Source organism: Orycteropus afer, unplaced genomic scaffold (genome assembly GCF_000298275.1).
Source record: "Orycteropus afer afer isolate SDZICR_OR568_19922 unplaced genomic scaffold, OryAfe1.0 scaffold00083, whole genome shotgun sequence".
Classification (NCBI taxonomy): domain Eukaryota; kingdom Metazoa; phylum Chordata; class Mammalia; order Tubulidentata; family Orycteropodidae; genus Orycteropus; species Orycteropus afer.
In genome coordinates, this window is record NW_006921670.1 from 4,781,233 (window position 1) to 4,802,613 (window position 21,381).

General features: G+C 44.1%; 1 protein-coding gene across 1 annotated transcript in view; it reads left to right on the forward strand.

The window, feature by feature from the left end:
• Nucleotides 1-21,381, forward strand: part of TNRC6B (trinucleotide repeat containing adaptor 6B) — a 171,503-nt gene that overhangs the window by 108,674 nt on the left and 41,448 nt on the right. Inside the window, exons 5-10 of the mRNA XM_042781065.1 lie at nt 1,727-2,068; nt 9,398-9,556; nt 13,348-13,523; nt 16,566-16,640; nt 18,106-18,151; nt 19,531-19,679. Of these exons, the coding sequence (XP_042636999.1) occupies nt 1,727-2,068; nt 9,398-9,556; nt 13,348-13,523; nt 16,566-16,640; nt 18,106-18,151; nt 19,531-19,679 (947 nt within the window). The remainder of the gene's footprint in view (nt 1-1,726; nt 2,069-9,397; nt 9,557-13,347; nt 13,524-16,565; nt 16,641-18,105; nt 18,152-19,530; nt 19,680-21,381) is intronic.

Here is a 21,381-nt window from a genome sequence, read left to right on the forward strand (position 1 = left end):
CGCTACCAGAGCTCCTTTTTAGGGGAGTAAGTTAAAGTATTTAGCAGACTTGGTTAACATAAAGTGGAGATTCTAGGCCTTTTCTCAAGGGACAGCCTCACAGAAGCATAGCTGTTTCCATCCTAAAAACCACTTGGGGCTTCTCATTTATTTGCATCATAAGAGGAAAGGGGATTGGGACCACCCTTATATGTGCTATGGCATTCTCCACTCCTAGATAGAGAACAAATCATTAAATGATGAATCTTTCTGCATTCGTTCACCAGCTATGTATCCATCAGGTATTAGAGGTCATGCAAAAGGTATTATAGGAGCAACCTGTAATTAGACAACTACTAATTTGTTTTCTTAATCACACACTTATTCTGCTTCATAGGTTGTAGAACCTCTGAATTTCTTTCCTTACTGGAAGGCCCAGCACTGCCTCCTGGTTAGCTTGGGTTAGAACCAGGGGTTGCCTTGAAGTTACTCTGGGGACCTGCTCTTTTCTCCTGTTTTAGCCAGTGTCCATGGTGGTATAGATTGGACCTCCTGATTTCTGATGCTGTGTCTCTCTCCTCGTAAAGGGACTAAAACAAATGCCATGTTGGCCTACCATCATGTTGACAGTCTAAAGCAGCCCTGCCTCTAGAGCTGGCCCTCCCTTTCTTCTGGGTGGCAGGGGTGGTGGCCTCAGATTCATCTGGATTGTCAAGCTCAGTGATGGTTCTGTAATACTGCCAGCGTCTGTTTGCCAGCTAGGTTTTTCTGGGAGGGTGGCAGTCTTTTGGGAGGATGGGGCGGCATTCTCTGTAGAGCTGAGAAGGGAAGCCCAGAGGTCCTGCACAGTAGGTCTTCACATTTCCATGCTTCCTATTTGTCTTTTTAAAAATTAAGATTAAAAATTATTTAAAGTATCTATTTGTTTTTTAAAATACAGAGTTGATTTAAAAAGAAAAGTACACAATGTACACTTAAAAAATTGTTTTTGACACAACCAAAAAGATTTATAATATCCCTAATAATTACATTGAGGGCTGACCCAGTCTTTTGAGTTCAGGTGGCTGTTTCAGGTGGTTTGGTTTCTACAAACCAAAATAAAGTTGAGTTCTAGAATACTCTGGACCTGAGGTTCCTGTAGGGGTCTACTCTGTGCCAGGCCCTCAGCACAAAAAAGGTGAAAGATGGGCTTGTGGTCCGGTGAGGGAGAGGGGCCTGGAACCGGAGACTTCCATATACTGTGGTAAATTCAGTGGTAGAGAATGGACAGCGACGATGTTCCAAGGGCAGAAATGAGGGGTACTTAGCCCATAGCCCACCTAATCTAGGGATTTCGGGAGAAGTTTCTCAAAGGTAGGACTTGACAAGTGTGGATGAAGGGAAGGCTCCCTTGGGCTGAGAGCCTGGAATCCCTGACCTAGGACTTTGTCTGGGGCCCACATACAGGCCTGCAAGGGTCCCACTACTGATCTAGGAGAGTGGCTGGTGATTGCTCCTCTCTGCCCCTTGATCACGGGACTGAATTCCGTGGTAGTGCTGTCTTTGAATGCTTGTCTGCATCACTCCCTACCTTTACCCTACCTTCAGTAAGCGGAAGATGCTGCGGTGCATTTGGAAAGACCATACAGTAGAGTGAGAAGAGAACAGTTGTCGTATTAGGATTGGTTTCATGCACGCTTTCTTAAAAATATTCTTTAGAAAAATATATTTGATTTCAAAGGCATGTTTCCCAACCTCTGTCTTTCAGTGCCCGAAGTGACGAAACCAAGTTTAAGCCAACCAACGGCCGCCAGCCCAATTGGCAGCTCTCCATCGCCACCAGTCAATGGTGGCAACAATGCCAAAAGGGTGGCAGTGCCGAACGGACAACCGCCAAGCGCCGCCCGCTACATGCCTCGGGAGGTGCCGCCGCGATTCCGTTGCCAGCAGGACCACAAAGTGTTACTAAAACGTGGGCAGCCTCCTCCTCCATCCTGCATGCTCCTCGGGGGCGGGGCAGGGCCTCCTCCCTCCACAGCACCTGGAGCAAACCCACACAACGCACAAGTGACAGGGACGCTGCTGCAGAGTGAGAGTGGGACTGCGCCAGGTAAGGCATCGGTGTCGCCAGAGCGGGCTCACTGCCCCGAGCCAGCAGGGGTTGGAGTTCTCACTTCACTCTGGTGTGCGCACACAGACTGGTTCATGATACACCACGCTGGGACTATTCAAAAGCAGAGCGAGGATCGTAGTAGGAACTGTATGTAGGCCTTTCTCTGCAGAAACGGACAGGGTCTTACAGTCCTGTAAGTGTGTGCTTTGGCAGGGCAGGCTGATGCAGAGAGGCTGTTTCTCATCACTGTTGAGGGTCCTTTCTTCTCAAATAAGTATTTCCACTTCACGCCTCCATGGTTCCAACCTTTACTACAAGGGTGTGCTCAGGGTCTGGCTGTAAGTGGTGCTCGCACGGAGACTTGTTCTGGGTCTTCAGAGGCCTGTGTTCATGTTCCTAGAATGCTAGGAGTCTATACTGTAAGAATGGGCTCTTAGATAATAACGTAATAGAATCCTGGGATAATGCCAAATGTTAGTCTATTATGAGAATATAAATATATATATAGGCGCTCTGGTGGTGTAGTGCCTAAGGCATTTAACTGCTAACCAGAAGGCTGGCGGTTCAAACCCACCAGCCGTTCCTCGGAAGGGGGATTGGACAATCTACTTCTGTAGAGATACCACCTCTGAAACCCAAGGAGGGGTCGCTGTGAGTCAGATCCGACTTGACGGCAGTGAGTTTTTGTTTGTTTGTTTTTTTTTAAATATATGTGTGTGTGTGTGTATTTTATATATATATATGTATATATGTGTATATTACATATATATATATATACACATACATTTTTTTTTTTTTTTCCATTGTAGTCTGTTAACTAGATTTTTCAAATCAGTATTTCTTTAGGGGACACTGGATTATGACCTTTATTTTATCAAGGTAAAAACTGTATATAGAAATAAGGGATCTTTAGCTGAGAGTTTTTACTAAAAGTTTTGATAGTTTTTAATTGATGTATATTAAATCAGCAAAGAATTTCCAAATACCTTTATTTTATTAACTTACTGACAGATTTCAGCTTCCTCATAGAGTGGTTTTTGAGCCGTGTTAAAATTCAGAGCTTGAACACTGTCACAAGTTGACCAGGACAGTGGGTTGGTGATTGTCACAAGCAGGATTCTTTATTCTGGTCCTGGGTTTGAATGTACAATTGCCTGGAAAACACTTGCCACCCCCTCGTCTTGTGGAGAGTAAGGATGGTGACAAAGGAGTCATGCAGAGATGAGCCCTGTCAGAGAGGCTTCCCTGTGGAGGCTGTCGGCCAGGCCCAAAGCAGCAGGGAATGGCCTCCTGGCCCTCCCTCCTGAGCCCTTATAACCGTTTGTGAAAGGAGGTGTTTGAGGGGGTGACCGCATCACGCGTTTCTTCAGCTGAGTAGAGCCAGACCTTGCAGGAGACCTCAGTCCAGTGTGAGTCAGAGTCTCCTGTTACATAATTAAAACCAAGGAGGCCCCTAAATCAAGGGTTTAGAGTTTTGTGCTCTCTTTTTTATATGTCTCTATATAATATTTTTTTTACAACTTCATGTTGATTTGAAACTGCTTAAAGGAGCTAAAGTAAATTTAGAGTTTTTTCTACTAAAAACATGTCAGACATACCAGCACCACTGTATATGGTAAACGTGCTGAGCTCTTAATCCGAGCTTGACCAGATTAAGTCCCTTCAGGACGTGAACAGTTCAAATCATGCTTGTTTGCCCCCAGCACCTAGCTCATTGGTGCTCATTACTCACCAGGTGTTGAGCAGCATTACACTGGCCACTGTGTGGAACTGAAACTTCAGTGAGCTGTGGGCTCAGCCTGTGAGGTGCTGGCCTTGGAGGTGGGGCTGGGGGGGACGAAAACACAGTAACTATGCCTCTGAGCAAGCTGATTCCAGACAAGGAAAGGTTATTTTCAGGTGATAAGCCCAAAAAAAACTTCATAGAAGAACTGACACTTGAATTAGATCCAGAAAGATGAGTAAAGTTTCAATGTGTGAATTCAAAAGGAAAAAAAAAAAAACAGTAAGTGCCAGTGTGGAATGATGCCAAGGTGAGAAGGCACACGTTGGCATTGGATGTAGACATCTTCATAGAAAGTAGTGGAAAATAAAGACTGGAAACCTTGGTTGGTTCCAGATCTTGGAGCATCTTGATCAAATACCAGGCCAAGAAGATTAACTTGATTCTTGTGTACTGAGGAACTGTTGAAAGCTTTGCACGGCAGTTATATAATCAGAAGCAATGCTTTAGAAAAATTGCTCCAATCCCAAGTGTTTAAAATAGATCAGAGATAGAGAGCAAATTTCAATTTAGGGTGTCACTGCAATTGTCTTGAGATAAGAGAAGGTCCTTTCACAGGGAAGAGGTAACTATGGGAAGAAAGTGGGCAGAGAGCTGTTACATTGTGGGAAATTGTAGTCAGTGTCATGAGAAAGTATATGTAAGCTGCTGTATGAAAAGTAAATTTGCTCTGTAAACTTTCACCTAAATCACAATAAAAATTTAAAAAAAAAAGAAAGAAAGAAAAAAAAAAGAGAAGTTCCTTCTCTGTCTGTTGAAATGACCAGGAAATAGGTTGAAGAGATGTTGTGGAGTTAGCAAAATATAACAACTATATGTAATGAAAGAGAGGAGTTCTGATCCAGCTAACCAAGACAGGCAGTGAGGTAGAGAAGCTAGTTTGTGGGGAGATGTGATAGACTCTCTTAGGGGCAGTTTGAGCTTGAGGTGTCCGTGGGTCATCGATGTGTAGGGGCAGTTTGAGTGCCCCTGGCTCATCCATGCGTAGGGGCAGTTTGAGTTTAAGTGCCCCTGGCTCACCCATGCGTAGGGGCAGTTTGAGTTTGAGGTGTCCGTGGGTCATCTGTGTGTAGCTGTGGTTTATGAAATGATCTCTTTTCCAGATTCAACCCTTGGAGGTGCTGCTGCTTCAAATTATGCAAATTCCACTTGGGGCCCGGGAGCCTCCTCCAACAACGGCACCTCCCCCAACCCAATTCACATCTGGGACAAGGTGATTGTAGACGGGTCTGACATGGAAGAGTGGCCTTGTATTGCCAGCAAAGACACTGAGTCTTCTTCCGAAAACACCACCGATAACAACAGTGCCTCGAACCCTGGCTCTGAGAAGAGCACTCTGCCAGGAAGCACCACTAGTAACAAGGGAAAAGGGAGCCAGTGCCAGTCTGCAAGTTCTGGGAACGAATGTACTCTTGGGGTCTGGAAGTCTGACCCTAAGGCTAAATCTGTTCAATCTTCCAACTCTACCACAGAGAGCAACAATGGACTAGGAAATTGGAGGAATGTGAGTGGTCAGGATAGAATCGGACCTGGCTCTGGCTTCAGCAACTTTAACCCAAATAGCAACCCATCTGCCTGGCCAGCGCTGGTCCAAGAAGGAAATTCTAGGAAAGGGGCATTGGAAACGGATAATAGTAATTCCAGTGCCCAGGTTAGCACAGTAGGTCAGGCATCCAGGGAACAGCAGTCAAAGATGGAAAATGCGGGTGTTAATTTTGTTGTCTCTGGCAGAGAGCAGGCTCAAATTCATAACACTGATGGACCAAAAAGTGGAAACACTAACTCCTTGAACTTAAGTTCACCAAACCCCATGGAGAATAAGGGAGTGCCCTTTGGAATGGGCTTGGGGAACGCCTCCAGGAGCACTGATGCCCCTTCACAAAGCACTGGAGATCGAAAGACTGGGAGTGTGGGATCTTGGGGTGCAGCTAGGGGGCCTTCTGGAACTGACACAGTCTCTGGACAAAGCAATTCTGGAAACAATGGGAACAATGGAAAGGATAGAGAGGACTCCTGGAAAGGAGCTTCTGTTCAGAAATCAACTGGGTCAAAAAATGACTCTTGGGACAATAATAACAGGTCTACGGGTGGGTCCTGGAACTTTGGCCCTCAGGACTCTAATGACAACAAATGGGGTGAAGGGAACAAAATGACATCTGGGGTCTCTCAGGGAGAATGGAAACAGCCGACTGGGTCTGATGAGTTGAAAATTGGAGAATGGAGTGGTCCAAACCAACCAAATTCTAGCACTGGAGCATGGGACAATCAAAAGGGCCACCCCCTCCCTGAAAACCAAGGCAATGCCCAGGCTCCCTGTTGGGGAAGATCTTCCAGCTCCACAGGAAGTGAAGTTGGAGGTCAAAGCACTGGAAGCAACCACAAAGCAGGAAGTAGTGACAGTCATAATTCTGGCCGTCGGTCATACAGGCCCACACACCCTGATTGTCAGGCTGTCTTGCAGACTCTTTTGAGCCGAACTGATTTGGACCCCAGGGTGCTTTCAAACACTGGCTGGGGCCAAACTCAAATTAAGCAGGACACAGTGTGGGATATTGAAGAGGTGCCAAGGCCTGAGGGGAAAGCTGACAAAGGAACGGAGGGGTGGGAGAGCGCTGCCACACAGACCAAGAACTCAGGGGGCTGGGGAGATGCACCCAGCCAAAGCAATCAAATGAAGTCTGGGTGGGGGGAGCTCTCAGCCTCTACAGAGTGGAAAGACCCTAAGAACACAGGTGGCTGGAATGACTATAAGAACAACAACTCTTCCAGCTGGGGAGGAGGACGACCAGATGAAAAGACATCTTCCTCTTGGAATGAGAATTCCAGCAAGGATCAAGGGTGGGGAGGTGGACGCCAACCCAACCAAGGATGGACTTCTGGGAAGAATGGTTGGGGAGAGGAAGTTGATCAAGCGAAAAACAGCAACTGGGAAAGTTCTGCAAGTAAACCTGTGTCTGGGTGGGGCGAAGGGGGGCAGAATGAAATTGGAACTTGGGGCAATGGGGGGAATACGAGCATAGCTTCCAAGGGTGGGTGGGAGGACTGCAGAAGGCCTCCAGCATGGAACGAGGCAGGCCGGCAGCCCGGCTCCTGGACTAAGCAGCACCAACAGCAGCCGCCGCCGCAGCAGCCACCGCCACCACAACCAGAGGCTTCTGGGTCATGGGGAGGCCCACCCCCACCACCTCCAGGCAACGGACGACCTTCCAGTTCCAACTGGAGCAGCGGGCCACAGCCAGCAACCCCCAAGGACGAGGAGCCCAGCGGTTGGGAAGAGCCATCCCCACAGTCAATTAGTCGGAAAATGGACATCGATGATGGCACTTCAGCGTGGGGAGACCCTAATAGTTACAACTACAAGAATGTGAATCTATGGGATAAGAATTCCCAAGGGGGCCCAGCACCTCGAGAACCAAACCTGCCCACCCCGATGACCGGAAAATCAGCATCAGGTAAGCAGTGGCTTTTTCTCAGAAATTCTGATTTAAAAAAAAAAAAAAAAAAATTATATTAAGTTTGATATTAAGCTGCGCTTACTCGACCAGCTTCATTCAGAGACTCTTCTGACATTTTTGTGGCCAAGGAGCCTTTCTTTGGCAAGATGATAGTGAGAGCAGATGTTGAGAGTACTTTTTAATGCTCTTTCTTGGCAAAAGGAAAAGAGAGCATCCCTTTGTTAGTCCCCAGAAATTAGTTTTTGAAATTGTACTGGTCTGCAGAGTCCAGAAGTATTACACATCTTGCTAAACAAACTGTGCTCTGGATTTTAAAGAAGCGAAATAGGAGTTAGAGTGAGCCTGATTTCCATTTTGTGGCTCAACCTGTGGACAGATTCTCTGTGTTTACCCAGCAGAAGGGAATCTACTGTGTTGTGTGCCCCAGGGTAGGGTGTTGTTAACACTCTATGCTGTTAGCTGAAAGATTGGAGGTTTGAGTCTGCCCAGAGGCCTCTTGGAAGAAAGGCCTGGCAATCTGCTTCTGAAAAACCGGCTTTTGAAAACCCTGTGGAGTGCAGCTGTGTTCCAGCACACGTGGGGCTCCGTGAGCCAGTGCCGACTTGGCTCCACGGCATCTGGTGGTCCTTCCTGCAGAGGCCGTCAGAATTCCGCAACAAAGCGGCATCTGGGAGGTTCCAGTCACGTTCAGAGCATTTTCAGTGACTGTATCTGGAAGTGGAATACTGTGTGTAAGGGATTGTAATCTGATGGCAATCAGGTACCCAGAATTGCTGAAGTCTTAAAAGAAGGTTGTCAGAAGACAGGATCTTTGACACTGCAAGTTGTATATTTGCTCATGTGTAAAATTTTTCTTTGCTCTCTATTTGAATAAGAAACATCAGACTTGGTAAATTAAAAGTATGCTGGTGATTTCATACATCGTTGTTAATTAGTTTACCACTGTCAGCTTGAACGTCTTTATAAAACATAGTTCAACAAATCAAAGATATTTTTACATTTTAAGCCTTTATTATTATTATTAAAATTAATTAAAATATTAATAATCAGTCTGTCTACTTCCCAAAATAAGCCTGTGTCTAGGTCTGGTGTTCAGTGAATCCAATTATGATCACTTCATAAATGATTATTTGTAACTACTACTTTTTAAAAAATTTTGAAAAGAATGAAGGAAATGAAAACTGCCTATTTTAATCCCCTAGCGAGACTATAACCTGCTCAGATATGTTTAAAAAATAATGTACATATATAAAAACCTTCAAATGGTACAGAAAAACAAAAAGTAATAGAGTAATCTCAGCCCTAGACTTTGCTCCCACGGGTAATCTCTTAGAGGTTTGTGTTTCATTCAAAAATTGCGTTCATACTTGTAAATATTTTATATCTGTCCTTTTAAATGTTTACGTAGAAGGGATGGTACTGTGGATACACTTCTCTCCTTGCTTTTTTCACTATATATGTATGCTTTCTAGGTCGACACATACAATTCTTTCTTTTAATTACATCATTTGTACTGTTCATTTTATGGAATGACCCATAATCTAACTAGTCCCCATCAGACAGACATGGAGATAGCTTTCTTTTTAAGAGTGATGCAGTCAGCTTTGTTGTCATGTCATCTCATCTCATTTTCCTGGTATGTCTATGGTATAATTTCTTGGCATTGGAATTTTACTAGGGCAAAAGTTATGTGCATCAGGTTTTTTGTTTTTTTTTTTAAGTGACATTGCCAGATGTCCTCCATGAAGGTTGAGCCAGTTTCTGTTTCTACAGACAGAGTGTAGGAGTGCCTGTCCCCCACTTCAAGGAGCTCTAGTAGCTGTGTGGTAAGGCATTTGGCTGCTAACCGAAAGGTCAGCCGTTTGAACCACCAGAAGCTCCGTGGAAGAAAGATGAGGCAGCCTGTTTTGGTAAAGATGTACAGTAAAGATTTATAGCCTTGGAAACCCTCTGGGGGTCGCTATGAGTCGGAATCGACTCGATGGCAGTGGGTTCGGTTTGGTTTGGGGTTCCCTCCGACATTCCCGCCGGATGTTACGGTGTTTGTTGAACAAATCGTTCTTAGAGACACGTTTCTTTTCTTTATAGTCTGGAGCAAAAGCACACCACCTGCTCCAGATAATGGTACTGCAGCTTGGGGTGAGCCCAATGAGAGCAGTCCTGGGTGGGGCGAAATGGATGATGCAGGAGCAGCGGCCACGGGCTGGGGGAGTGCACCCGCCAGTGCTCCAAATGCCATGAAACCTAGTGAGTATGCGGCGTTTCTCCTTTCCAGGGCTTCTCGCTTAATTAGTGCTTCCGAGGTTGTGGTTAGGGCTGTTAGCGTTTAAACTTGTTCCAGTGAGATTCAGGACCTTGAATGTTAAATAAATGGTTGTTAGCAAATGGTGTTAAGTGGCTTGAGTTGGGGTATGTTAAAATACTTACAGTCCTGTTGATTTCCTTTGAAATTAGGTGTAGGATCCGGCTGGAGTTGAGATTTTGAGGCTGCGCTGCTTTATTTAGCCCAGTGAACTTCATTGTGCTCTGCCACATCTGTTTTGCCTTTTTACTCCTCGGATAGTGTAATTTAAAATAAGAGTCCCCTGGCTTTTAATGTAGAACTTGGTCTTCACTGCCCACTTACTTCATCCTTCTGTTCCCTCCTTTCCCCTTGTCTCTCTTCTCATATGTCCACTCACATAGGAATGTATAGGGCTTCTTGAACCCGAGAAGGATTTCTTCTTGTGAATTATATAAGGGAAGTTTGTCATGCTTTTTCTAATCACTGAAAATCTGAGCAGTATGTGACCCAGCTGGTAACATGCACTCAGTCATTGCACAGCTCTGTAGAGTGATGCTGTGGAACGCCTCACTGGATGTTGCTAAATGGAAAAATGCCACCGCCAGCGCCCGTTCGCGCTTGCTTGTAGCTTTCTCAAAAATTTCCCAGTGTCTGTTTTCTGCCATATAGCAGATTTAAGGAATTATTTTTTGAGTCAATGATGCACTGATACTGAATGGTTAAAATTTGACCAAGAATAAAAATTCCATTGGGAAATTTAGTATATAATACTCAGGACTCTTAGTGCTGCATGAGGGAATATGAGCTTCTCTGTATTACAGAAATTCACGCTTAAGCCTAGGTAACTTGACAGACTACATTTTTAAAATTACAGATCTCCTCCACTTCCCAGAAATAGCTCTGTAAATATTTTGTTTTCATCATAAGATCGGTTGTTTTATCGTGAGAAATATCATCTCGTAGACTTGCGCTAGATCCAGAATGCTGTTGGAAGACATTAGCCAGACCCCTTGGCACAAAGAGATACTTGAACTGTACCTTCAGGACTTTCATGCATCTTCCCAACCTCAGAGTCATCTTTGTTCCATCAGAAAACCTATTTCTCCAGATTCTAAAAAGCACTTCTCTCCAGGATCTTCTGTAGTTACAGTCCGTGTCCTTTCTGTGGGTGCAGTGAACGTGTAAATGTGCAGGAGGGGCTGGAGCATCACAGCCTAGAGTGGATGCTGATAGTTAACCTGTGGCCTTCTCTCATCTGTAGATGTCTTCGATTTGATGTGACAGGTCCTATGATTAAAGATCAGAGCTCTTGTTTTTATCTTTTCTATAATAAAACATTTATTCATGGTTCTCTCCTTTCTCAAAAGAAGGGTTCCCTGGCTGCCTTCATTTTTATGAGGGGCTGCATACATTATTATTTTTTTTTTATTCTTATTACTCTGGTAGCATAGTGCCTAAGGCACTTGACTGCTAACCAGAAGGCTGGCGGTTCAAACCCACCAGCCACTCCTCGAAAGGAAGATTGGGCAATCTACTTCCATAGTGATACCGCCTCGGAAACCCAAGGACGGGTCGCTATGATCAGGTCCAACTCGACGGCACATAACAACAACAACAACATTACTTGCCAGTGGGATGGCATAAACCCTCTCCATAATATAACATAAATCAGTCATGTGAAATATCATTCCCTCTGCAGAGGTTATTGACGCAGGTGCAGCGGCAGAGAGAACAGCATCCCAGCCCCGCCTCTTGTTGCCCATCTGGAAAGCCCCTTCATGTGACAAAGATGAATCCCATGGAAGGGCCCCCACATTTACTTCGGCCTTGCTGGTGGGGGGAGGGCGTGTGTGAGATGCCACAGTTAGAAGAAACCAGTTGTCCTGTACTTTTTGTACCACTTGATGGGAGTGTGTGACTGTCAACAGCCTGGTCCTAGAGAGTGGTAGCAGACATACGAGCAAAAGGCTAGAGGAGCCACCTTTTGGCTCAAGACTCTTAATAGGAAGCTATCTAGATTAAATGGCTTAGCCTGGGGAGCATCTAGGTCAGTTGGCAAAACACAGTTCATAAAGATAAATGTTCTGCATCCTAGTCTGGTGAGCAGCATCTGGGGTCTTAAAAGCTTGCCAACAGCTGTGTGAGTAACAACTATTGGTCTTTTGGTCTTTTCCCTCCTGGGGCAAAGAGAAATGAAGCTGTAAGGAAGCAGTTAGTGCAGAGGACTAATGGCCACATGAACAGTAGCCTCCTCTAATCTGACATGAGAAGAACTAGATGGTGCCCAGCTACTACTACTACTGACACTCTGACCAAGACAACAATAGAAAGTCCTGGTTAGAAATGAGTAAAAAAAATGTAGAACCAAATTTAGAGAAAGAAAACAATAAAATAAAAGACCAGACTTACTGGTCTTAAAGAGACTAGAGAAACCCCCAAGACCGTTGCTCTGAGACAACCTTGTAACTTGAAACTGAAGACACTCCTGAGGCCACCTTTCAGCCATATAATAGGACTATAAGGAAACAGTGAACCTGTGAAGAAGGTGCTCCTTAGAAGAATCAGTTGTATGAGACCAAAAGGGCGACATTTGCCCACAAACAAAGATGAGAAGACAAAGAAACCCCATGAACAGAAAGGGGGACCCAAGGAACAAAGTAGGGAGAGTGCTAACACATTAAGGATCTTAGAGTCAGTGTTATGGAGCAATTTGTGGGTGACCTGTTGACTGGAAAGCTGGTTTGCTATGGAAGCTTCCACTTAAAACAAAAAGAAAAAAAAATATTTTTTTTTATTATTCAATTAAATGGCTGTCCTTTCCATAACCATCCTCTCTTGGTAAAGTGAAAGTGTAGATGGACACATCCAGGCAAGTTGGTAATGATTTTATACAGCACCATTACCACCAGATGCAATATTTTTGGAGATAAATTAGGAATTGAATCCAGTCTTCAAATTAAAGACTGTTTAGGAGGGAACGTTGGTAGATTAGCCTGAATACTCTCTGCTGCTGCTTTGACCACCAGAGCCCGCTTCTCGGCTTTCTCCTTGTTCCCCCTTCTCCCTTCCCTCTCTTTGTCCTCCACGTTTCCTCCTCTCGTCTTTCAAAAAACCATTGCTTACGCATTGTCTTTCCTGGGATCTCTTTGGTATATAATATATTTTAAGTATACAGATACTCCAAGCTTAAAGTTTCCATGGCAATAAATAAATTTCATTCACCATAATTTTTATATCATCTTATAAAGTTTTCTTTATTCCCTTTTTCATGTTTTTTTCTTCTCCACTTCATCCCAGACAGTGTAGACAATTGTCCTTAATCATACCTCATATTTGTATTGTCCGTTGTGTGTCAAGAACACGATGTAGTTTAGGGAGGGTAAAAGCTAGCACTGTGGTAAACCATGTTTATTAAGAGAAACAGATGTGTTGTAATTATGATACATGAAATTACTTACAAGTTTTGCCAAGTTTGTCTCAATTTTGGAAGTCCTATCAACTTGACATAGGAGAAAAAGCATCGAACCAGAAGTCAGGACATCTGATTTTTATGGTCAACATATGTACCCTTGTCATCAGATCCTTCTGAATTTCAGTTTCGTGCTCTAAGATATGATAATAATACCTGCCCTGCCATGTAGATGAAGTAGATAAAACAATCAAAATACTAAAACACTGCACCTGGAAGGGATTATTACTGTGTTTTTTGTTAAATACAGCTACCGTATACAACTGATTCTTTCTTTCCTTAAAGATTCCAAATCTATGCAAGACGGCTGGGGGGAGAGTGACGGGCCAGTGACAGGAACTCGCCATCCCAGCTGGGAAGAGGAAGAGGATGGAGGAGTCTGGAACACCGCCGGCTCTCAGGGAAGTGCTTCCTCCCACAACTCAGCAAGCTGGGGACAAGGAGGGAAGAAACAAATGAAGGTAGTGTGCTTACAGAGTGTCTCCGTGGGGGGGAGGGGACTAGCTGCAGTCTTTGAGGAGGTCTAAGGAGGGAGAGATGATTTCTTCAGAACAGATAACTACTACTGCACATTATAGTCTTCCATTGGGACCTGTCAAGACACACTGTATAAATGCTTTGTGCTTTTTCATTCAAAAGCCCAAAAAAGTTCTTATAGTAAATCCCCATGAATGTGTAAAACAGAAACCAAAGTAAGATACTAGTTTCTCTAGTGGTGATCAGCATAAGTGGATTTTTTTTTTTCTTATTCAGGAAATTCTCAAGACCCAGAACCATTCTCCCAACAAAGTGAAGTCCACATGTGTAGTCCAGCTGCAGGAACTAGATGGTTTTTCTGAGTCCCATACCGTATTGTGTTGTATTGTAAACTTGTCACTTTCCCTATCTTAGAACAACTCAGTCTTCCCTTTGGTCTACATAATTAGATGAGGACTCTGCTTTTTAATCTAGAATAGTCCTTGAAATACCTTCTTGGCGAAGCACTTCTTTTCATTCCAGCCTTTTATTCCACAAATTGGTGTAAATGTGACATACGCAAAACAAAAAACAAACACACAGCCGTTGAGTCAGATCCAACTCATAGCGACCCCTCCTTGGGTTTCTGAGGCAGTATCACTACGGAAGTAGATTGCCCAACCTTCCTTCCGAGGATTGGCTGGTAGGTTTGAACCGCCAACCTTCTGGTTAGCAGTCAAGTGCTTTAGGCACTACGCCACCAGCGCTCACAAATGTGACATGGGCTGCTATATACTTAATTTCAATGTGGGGGCCTGCTGTCCAGGGGAATACTTCTATTTTGATAGCTGCTGTTCTCCCAGGACTCAAATGCCAGCTGCCGTCTCGGTGCGCCTTCAGGGGGTTGAGGATTGGGCCTTCATCCTCTGTGCCTATAGGATATTAATTTTGTTCTGAAGACCTCATGTGAGAGTTTCTAGTAGGTGCACGTGGTTAGCTCATTGCTGCTAACCAAAAGTTGAGAAGTTCAAGTCCAGCCACAGGTACTTTGGAAGAAAGGCCTGAGGATCTACTTCCGAAAAATTTGCCACTGAAAACCCTGTGAGACACAGTTCTGCTATGACACATGGGGATGCTGTGAGTCAGCTGACTCAACAACAACCGATGTTTGCATCTTTAGTTTAGAGTACCGGAGACCTTTTGTTTAAGCGGTCATTTATAGTTTCCTCTCTTTTAAGTGCTTTTATCTCCTTCCACTAGCCATAAAAGGAATTATTAAGTAAACTTTTCTTTAGAATTTTTTGTACCCTTATGTTGCCTAGTCTACTTTTGGCTTTTTTGGGGGAGGTGGGCGTTATTTAGAAGTGAGACCAAATTAAAAGAAAGTTCAAAATACTGATGATTGAAGGTAGCAACCAAGTGAAAAGTACTGAATACCCCACCCAGGTAACAGCCAGGATTCAGTCAGTTGCGGTAATTGGGACAGTGCTTCCGCTCCATGCACAGTGATTCTGGCCTTTCATGGTGAGCACTCTTTTGATCTGAAAACCTGTTACTGAACTTCAGATCTGTACTTCCTCATTTTAATGAACAGTAAAACGCCATCACAGCACAGAGTGTTTTACCTCCAGCATGCACAGGGCACAAGGCCCCAGCATCCCCTTTCCTCCACATTCCCTGTCATAGTTCCACCTGCCTTTCCATGGAAGGGAGAGTGGGGCTGAGCATCAGAGCCCTGTTCAGGGGAGAGACCAGCTTGTCCTACCGACAAAAACCACCACCCAGCCACCTCAGCCTCACTTTGCCCACGAAGCTGAGATGTGTCTTTCACAGTCTCGTTCCTGTTGGAGACCACTGTCCTTGAACTATAAAATAAATAGACTAGAGTGCTACATGACTGAGTTCCTCGTTGCATCCACACAGAGAGCAGTGACCAGTCTAAGCAGGCTCTTCTCCAGATAGCATGCAGTGTCATCAAACTCTGCCTTTTCCTTTCTTATTTTTCACTTTTATTCTGGTTAAAACATATGCAATAAGACATTCGCCAGAATAACAACTTCTAACATCGGGGACGTTGATGGCATTTTTCATGTTGTGCCACCATTATTGCTACCCTTTCCGGAGTATTCCACCATCATTAGCATCAACTCAGTGCCTCCCCAGACAAAAGCTTCCTTTTTCCCCTCCCTCCTATCCCTCCGTGGTAATCACTAATCTTTATTTTCTCTTTCTCTTCTCTTGCCATATGTGTGTGTGTGTGTATAAATTTTTCCAAAAAAACCTATCTAGAAATTTTTCCTCCCTTCCCCTCCTATCCCTGATAACCAAAAAAGAAAGTTTCCTTCTGTGTATACACCTTTCCTTGACTTGTTACAATAGTGGACTAATACAACCTTTGTCCTTCTGTGATTGACTTTTTTATCTCAGCATAATGTCTTCTAAGTTCATCCGTGTAATGCAGTGTTTTGCAGATTCTACGTTATTCAGGGTTGTGTAGCATTCCATGGTGTGTCTGTACCACAGTTTGGTTATCCATTCCTCCGTTGGTGGGCACTTAGGTTGTTTCCATTTCTTTGCTGCTGTTAATTGTGCTGCGATGAACATGGGTGTGTGCATGTATCTGTTCATGTGCTGCCTCTTAGTCCTTTCCCTCTTCCCTAATACTAACTAGCCTCGGTTGAAAGGGAACAGCCTGCTGAAGGGGAAAGCGCTGGCGTGCAAGAGTGGCATTTTAGAGATTAGGTATTGACTCCTTCTGTTTAAAAAGATTTTTAAAAAAATAAAAATACTAGTTGACGTTGTATTTTTCCAGTTACTTCTAATTGAATGTGATGAATAAAATAAAGATGAAAACTTAGATCAAATTAAGGCATATGAAGCATTTAAACCAATAGCTAAAACAACAAAATAACTACTTAAAAAGGAGTGGTTCAGGTTCCAGACGGTAAACTTTTGGTTCTGCGTTTTTAGTAAGTCCTTAGACAGTGCAGCGAGGAGACTGAGATGAAGTAACTCACTGGGTTCTGAGACTCTGTTTCCTTCTGTAGTGCTCACTGAAAGGAGGAAGCAATGACTCATGGATGAACCCGCTTGCCAAACAGTTTTCAAACATGGGATTGCTGGTAAGTTTCCTTTTTCATAAGTGTCATGTATCCCAACTTTTATGTTGAGTACAAATTTTGAGACCACTGCCACATACAATACGAAATACAGATTGGAAGCTGGCTGAGCAGTGTTCTTCCTCTGTTGGATTAAGCAGCATTTGTACTCTAATCTTTTCTCTTGCCTTAGAAATTCCCCTGACGGTTAAGGGTGATGGTGTTTTGTGTCCTGTTCCTTAGGAGGGTGGGGAGGTACCACTCAGACACTGATGCTTATGCTGCCTGTCCCCTGACCACGCAACCAGTTTGTGTGTGGATATGCATTTTTTTTTTTTCTTTCTTTTTTAAAGATAGTAGTGATTCAATAACTTAAAAAAATTAGTCTGGGCTTAAGTGCATGGGGAATTCTGTAGAACTTTCAGTTTACCTCTTGGGAACATTGTGGGGACACCCTGTCCCTGGTTGCCAAAAGACAAATGACTTGACTTAGCTGCACGTTTCAAGATTTGACAACTTGACAAGTCACGAGAAAAATGGTCATCATTTGGCTGCCACTCGTGGAATGTGATCCTGAGCCGACTAGAACTTCAGGACAGGGGTTTATTTCTGTAAGCCGTTGTTTTTAGCTTTTGTTCTGTCCATAGATTTACTGAGGCTAATTGTATGTGAAAATTGAATTTTAAACATCCAAACAACAAACGTTCCCTCAGATCACAATAAAAAGTTTAAATCAACAAAAAAGAGAACGAGAGAGAGAGAAAAATCCAGGCAACAAAAGCAACCAAAGCTAGTTGTATAAAAAAATAAGCAGTCTCATTTCATTAAAAGTAAGTCATTAAAGTGGCATAGTTCACACTTGGCTAGTAACCAAGAGGTTAGTGATTTGAACCCACCCACTGGCCCCAAGGAAGAAACAGGTCTGGTGATCTAGTTCACTAAAGATTACAGCCAGGAAAACCCTGTGGAGCTAAGTTCTGTTCTGTAACACATGTTGTTGTTGTTTGCCGTCGAGTCGGCCCCGACTCATAGCGACCCCTCCTTGGGTTTCCGAGGCAGTATCACTACGGAAGTAGGATTGCCCAACCTTCCTTCCACACCTGGCCCAAGGTGTGTGTGCGATGGGGTAAGAGGGGAGATGAGCAAGGACAGAAATGCAGCCTTCACTCACCAGTCTCCCACCTGGGCCCCAGAAGGGGGGCCTCTTTCTAGTTTGCACAGAGGTACCTTATGTTTAATAGCAGACCTGGAGAAAAATCTCAGCGAGGCGCCCAGCCTCCCCGAGAAATGGCCTCCGCTGGGCACATAGGGTTTCCGTAAATCACAAAAAGAACAACAGCAAGTCAGTTACAGATTTTGCTTAGTTTAAGGTTCATTTCACAGCACCTTGCACAGCGCTAGTAGGAAGATGTGGCCCTCAGCGCGAGTAGTGACACTCTTCTGAGTCAAACGTGTGGCTTTAACCCTCTCATACCTGTTTATTTTTCAGAGTCAAACAGAAGATAATCCCAGCAGTAAAATGGATCTGTCTCTAGGTGTGTATCACGCCACTGATGGCAGTGGAGTGTATTGCAGTTAAGGACATCCTGTCGGGATCCACTGCTCAGTTTGCATTGGGGTGGGTGCAGTTTGGGAGTTGCTTGTTGAACGCTTAACTCCGGAAGGTACTGTGCTGGACACTAGGGTAGAGGGTGAAAATGCAGCTGTGAGGGGGGAGAGTCACGTCAGTGAGTGATGGCTGCCGGGTATGAAACCGTGGAGGGCACTGAGCAGTGGGGAGCATCTGGGCCGCCGGCAGGAACCGGTCTCACTCCACTCTTAGTGGAAACCAGATCTTCCTATGTTTTCAAGAGACCAGAAATGCAAATCTCTATTGAGATCCTGATTTGTAAATATTGGAAACTAATTCAAATGCTGTGTGAGGCCCTGCCAGACACAGCCCTGGGCTGCCAGCCCTGACTCATGGGGTGTTTCCTGAGCGACAGACTCTCAGCCCTCAGCCCGGGGGGATTTTACAGTGGCGTTCTGGTTTGCCCTGAGGACCTTAGTGAAAAGAATGGAAGAAAAGGAAGAAAGGAAAACAGCTCTGGGCAGCTGGGAAAACGGGCAGTCTTTGATCCCAGATATTTTTTAAATATGAGAATGACAAGTAGGCTTGTCCAGGTCCTGGTAAGTTGTTACAATATCAGATCAAGAGAGCTGAGAAAGGAAAGGGAAGTTGCGGTATTTGGGAAGCTCCATTGTGCAGTGGACACATCGTCTTCTGGGTCTCTTAGTTATAAATTTTATGGCAAAGTCTGTGTCTCTTTCGCCTTTTTATTCCCAATAACGACGTTTTAAAAGGGAGCCCTGATGGCACTGTAGTTCCCACCTCAGCTGTTAACCAAAAGGTTGTTCTGTGGGAGGAAGATGTGACAGTCTGTTTCCATAAAGATTCCCCTTAGGAGACCCTAACGGACAGTTCTACACTGTCCTACAGTCAGTGATTCCAACTCAATGGCAGTGGCTTTGGTTTGGATTTTTAAAACGTAGTTCACAACCCCAGCTGACCATTTAGCCGATGCTGAAATGGCAAAGAGACCAATTCTCTCACGGGACATTGGAGTTCATAAGCACATTGATAATAGATATAAAATTGTTATAGCCAGATCTTTGACAGATTAGCCCAAAAGCTCTCTTCCAGTGTTCTTCCGTGGAAGACAAACTGCGAGACAAGCTACGTTTGTAAGGGGTGGGAAGGGGGCCACATGTGTCCTAGGGAGAAACAGCAGCTGCCTGCACCAGTGAGGGCTCTTACTGTCTCACCCCTGGAGGGTGGAAAAAGCTTCTGCCCAGCATCCCACGGAGGAGAGGGGCTCAGGGCATTCTTGGTCATGAAGGAGATATTGATTTTCACTCTCTGTGTGGTTTTCAGGGAGCCTTCCAGATAAAAAATTTGATGTGGACAAGCGAGCAGTGAATCTCGGGGATTTTAATGATATAATGAGGAAGGATCGGTCTGGGTTCCGTCCACCTAATTCCAAAGACATGGGAACCACAGATAGTGGGCCTTATTTTGAGAAGGTGAGTTGAATCCTTTATTTATGGTTAATAATTCACAAGAACCGCTTTGGTTCCCATTTGTGTTTTGATAACTGGTTGCAGGAGGAAGCATAGAATTACTGAACTAAGTTAATGAGCAAAACACACACATCACCTGATTTAAGTGGTGACATGCAAACAGGTGATGTCATCAGGTGATGAGGCAGAGCTGGAACCATCTGCCCTTAGAATGTGACTGTAGTGAAGAAGGCAAGGTTGCCAAAAGTTCATCAAGTTGCAGAGGAAAATGGTCTGACTTTACAGCAGGGAAAGTGCACCCAAAATGTATATGTAACGTTTCGGAGAGCAGTTCACTCCGAGTTCTTTTTCTACTCTTGTGCAGCTGCAGATTAAAGCTTGAGATTCTGTGCAAATACCCCATGTCTTCTCAGGCCTCACCTCCTGATTTGGAATAGGTGGATGACCTTAACGTTCTCCTTTGCTTGTCTATGAGACCTCTTTTCTTATCTTTTCCTAGTGATCTGCTTTTAGTTACAGTGGTATGCTTTTCAAATTCTCAACTCTCTGATTTAAACAAGTAGTTGATAAGTACTGGTTCTGATTTTTGACATGTCTAATGGAGGAGATTATTCCTTGATTCAGAATACCAATGTGTAGTGTCCCTCGTCTTGGGAAAGCAGTTAAAGCAAAAATGGTTAGACTTGCACGTTTTTGACACCATTAAGATGCTGATCCAGACAGCATCCTATTCACTAGAAGATTGCCCTGGCTTCTATTCCCATAGCCACATAGTTTAAGTCATCAGTATTAGACATAAAAATAAATTGTCTAGCAGTTTCTGTTTTCCTGCAATGGACAGAATGTGTTAGTAACTTAGGGGATGTGACAATCTCTATTAAAGTGAGTGACAGATGGTGTCTGTTGGGCGAAGTGTGATGATAATGATCAGCCCAAATTCTGTCCTCGTTTATTGCTAATCCATCTTAACTTTGTTATTTCTGCTGTTTCTCTCTTTTCCCTTCTTGCATTCTGTTGCTTCACTAACCAACACTCATTGTGATTGGCTAACTGCTGCTACTTTTCAGCTGACTTTGCCTTTCTCCAATCAAGATGGGTGCCTTGGGGATGAGGCTCCCTGCTCTCCCTTCTCCCCTTCTCCCAGCTACAAGCTGTCTCCCTCTGGTTCCACACTACCCAACGTCAGCCTTGGAGCAATCGGCACAGGGCTCAACCCCCAAAACTTCGCTGCTAGACAAGTAAGGAGGCCTCTCAAATTTATAACTGCTTGGCTGTGGCCTCGCCTTGGCCCTGGTCTGCAGTTGATTGCATCATTTGTCTGTCTTGGGAAATTTGTTGATTACTGAATGCACAGAATGATATTAAATGTAGGTTTCAGGTCCTTTCAACCCATAGAACCATCTCTCATCATGTTTCTCAAAACAGATTTTCTTTTAACTCTATTTCTTTTGTCTTCTCATTTTTGGTCATAATTTCACATTTAAGTTAACTAACTGAGGAAAACATTAAAGGTTAAATAGGTATCTTTTTATAACCTAATATAAGACTATATTTGCCATTTGCCACTTTTAACATTAGATTGAATGGCAAGTCATACTTTTGAATCTCCAATTTAATACACCTGCTAATTCAAAAATGGGAGCTCTGGTAGCATAGTGGCTAAGGCACTTGACTGCTAACCAGACGGCTGGCGGTTCAAACCCAC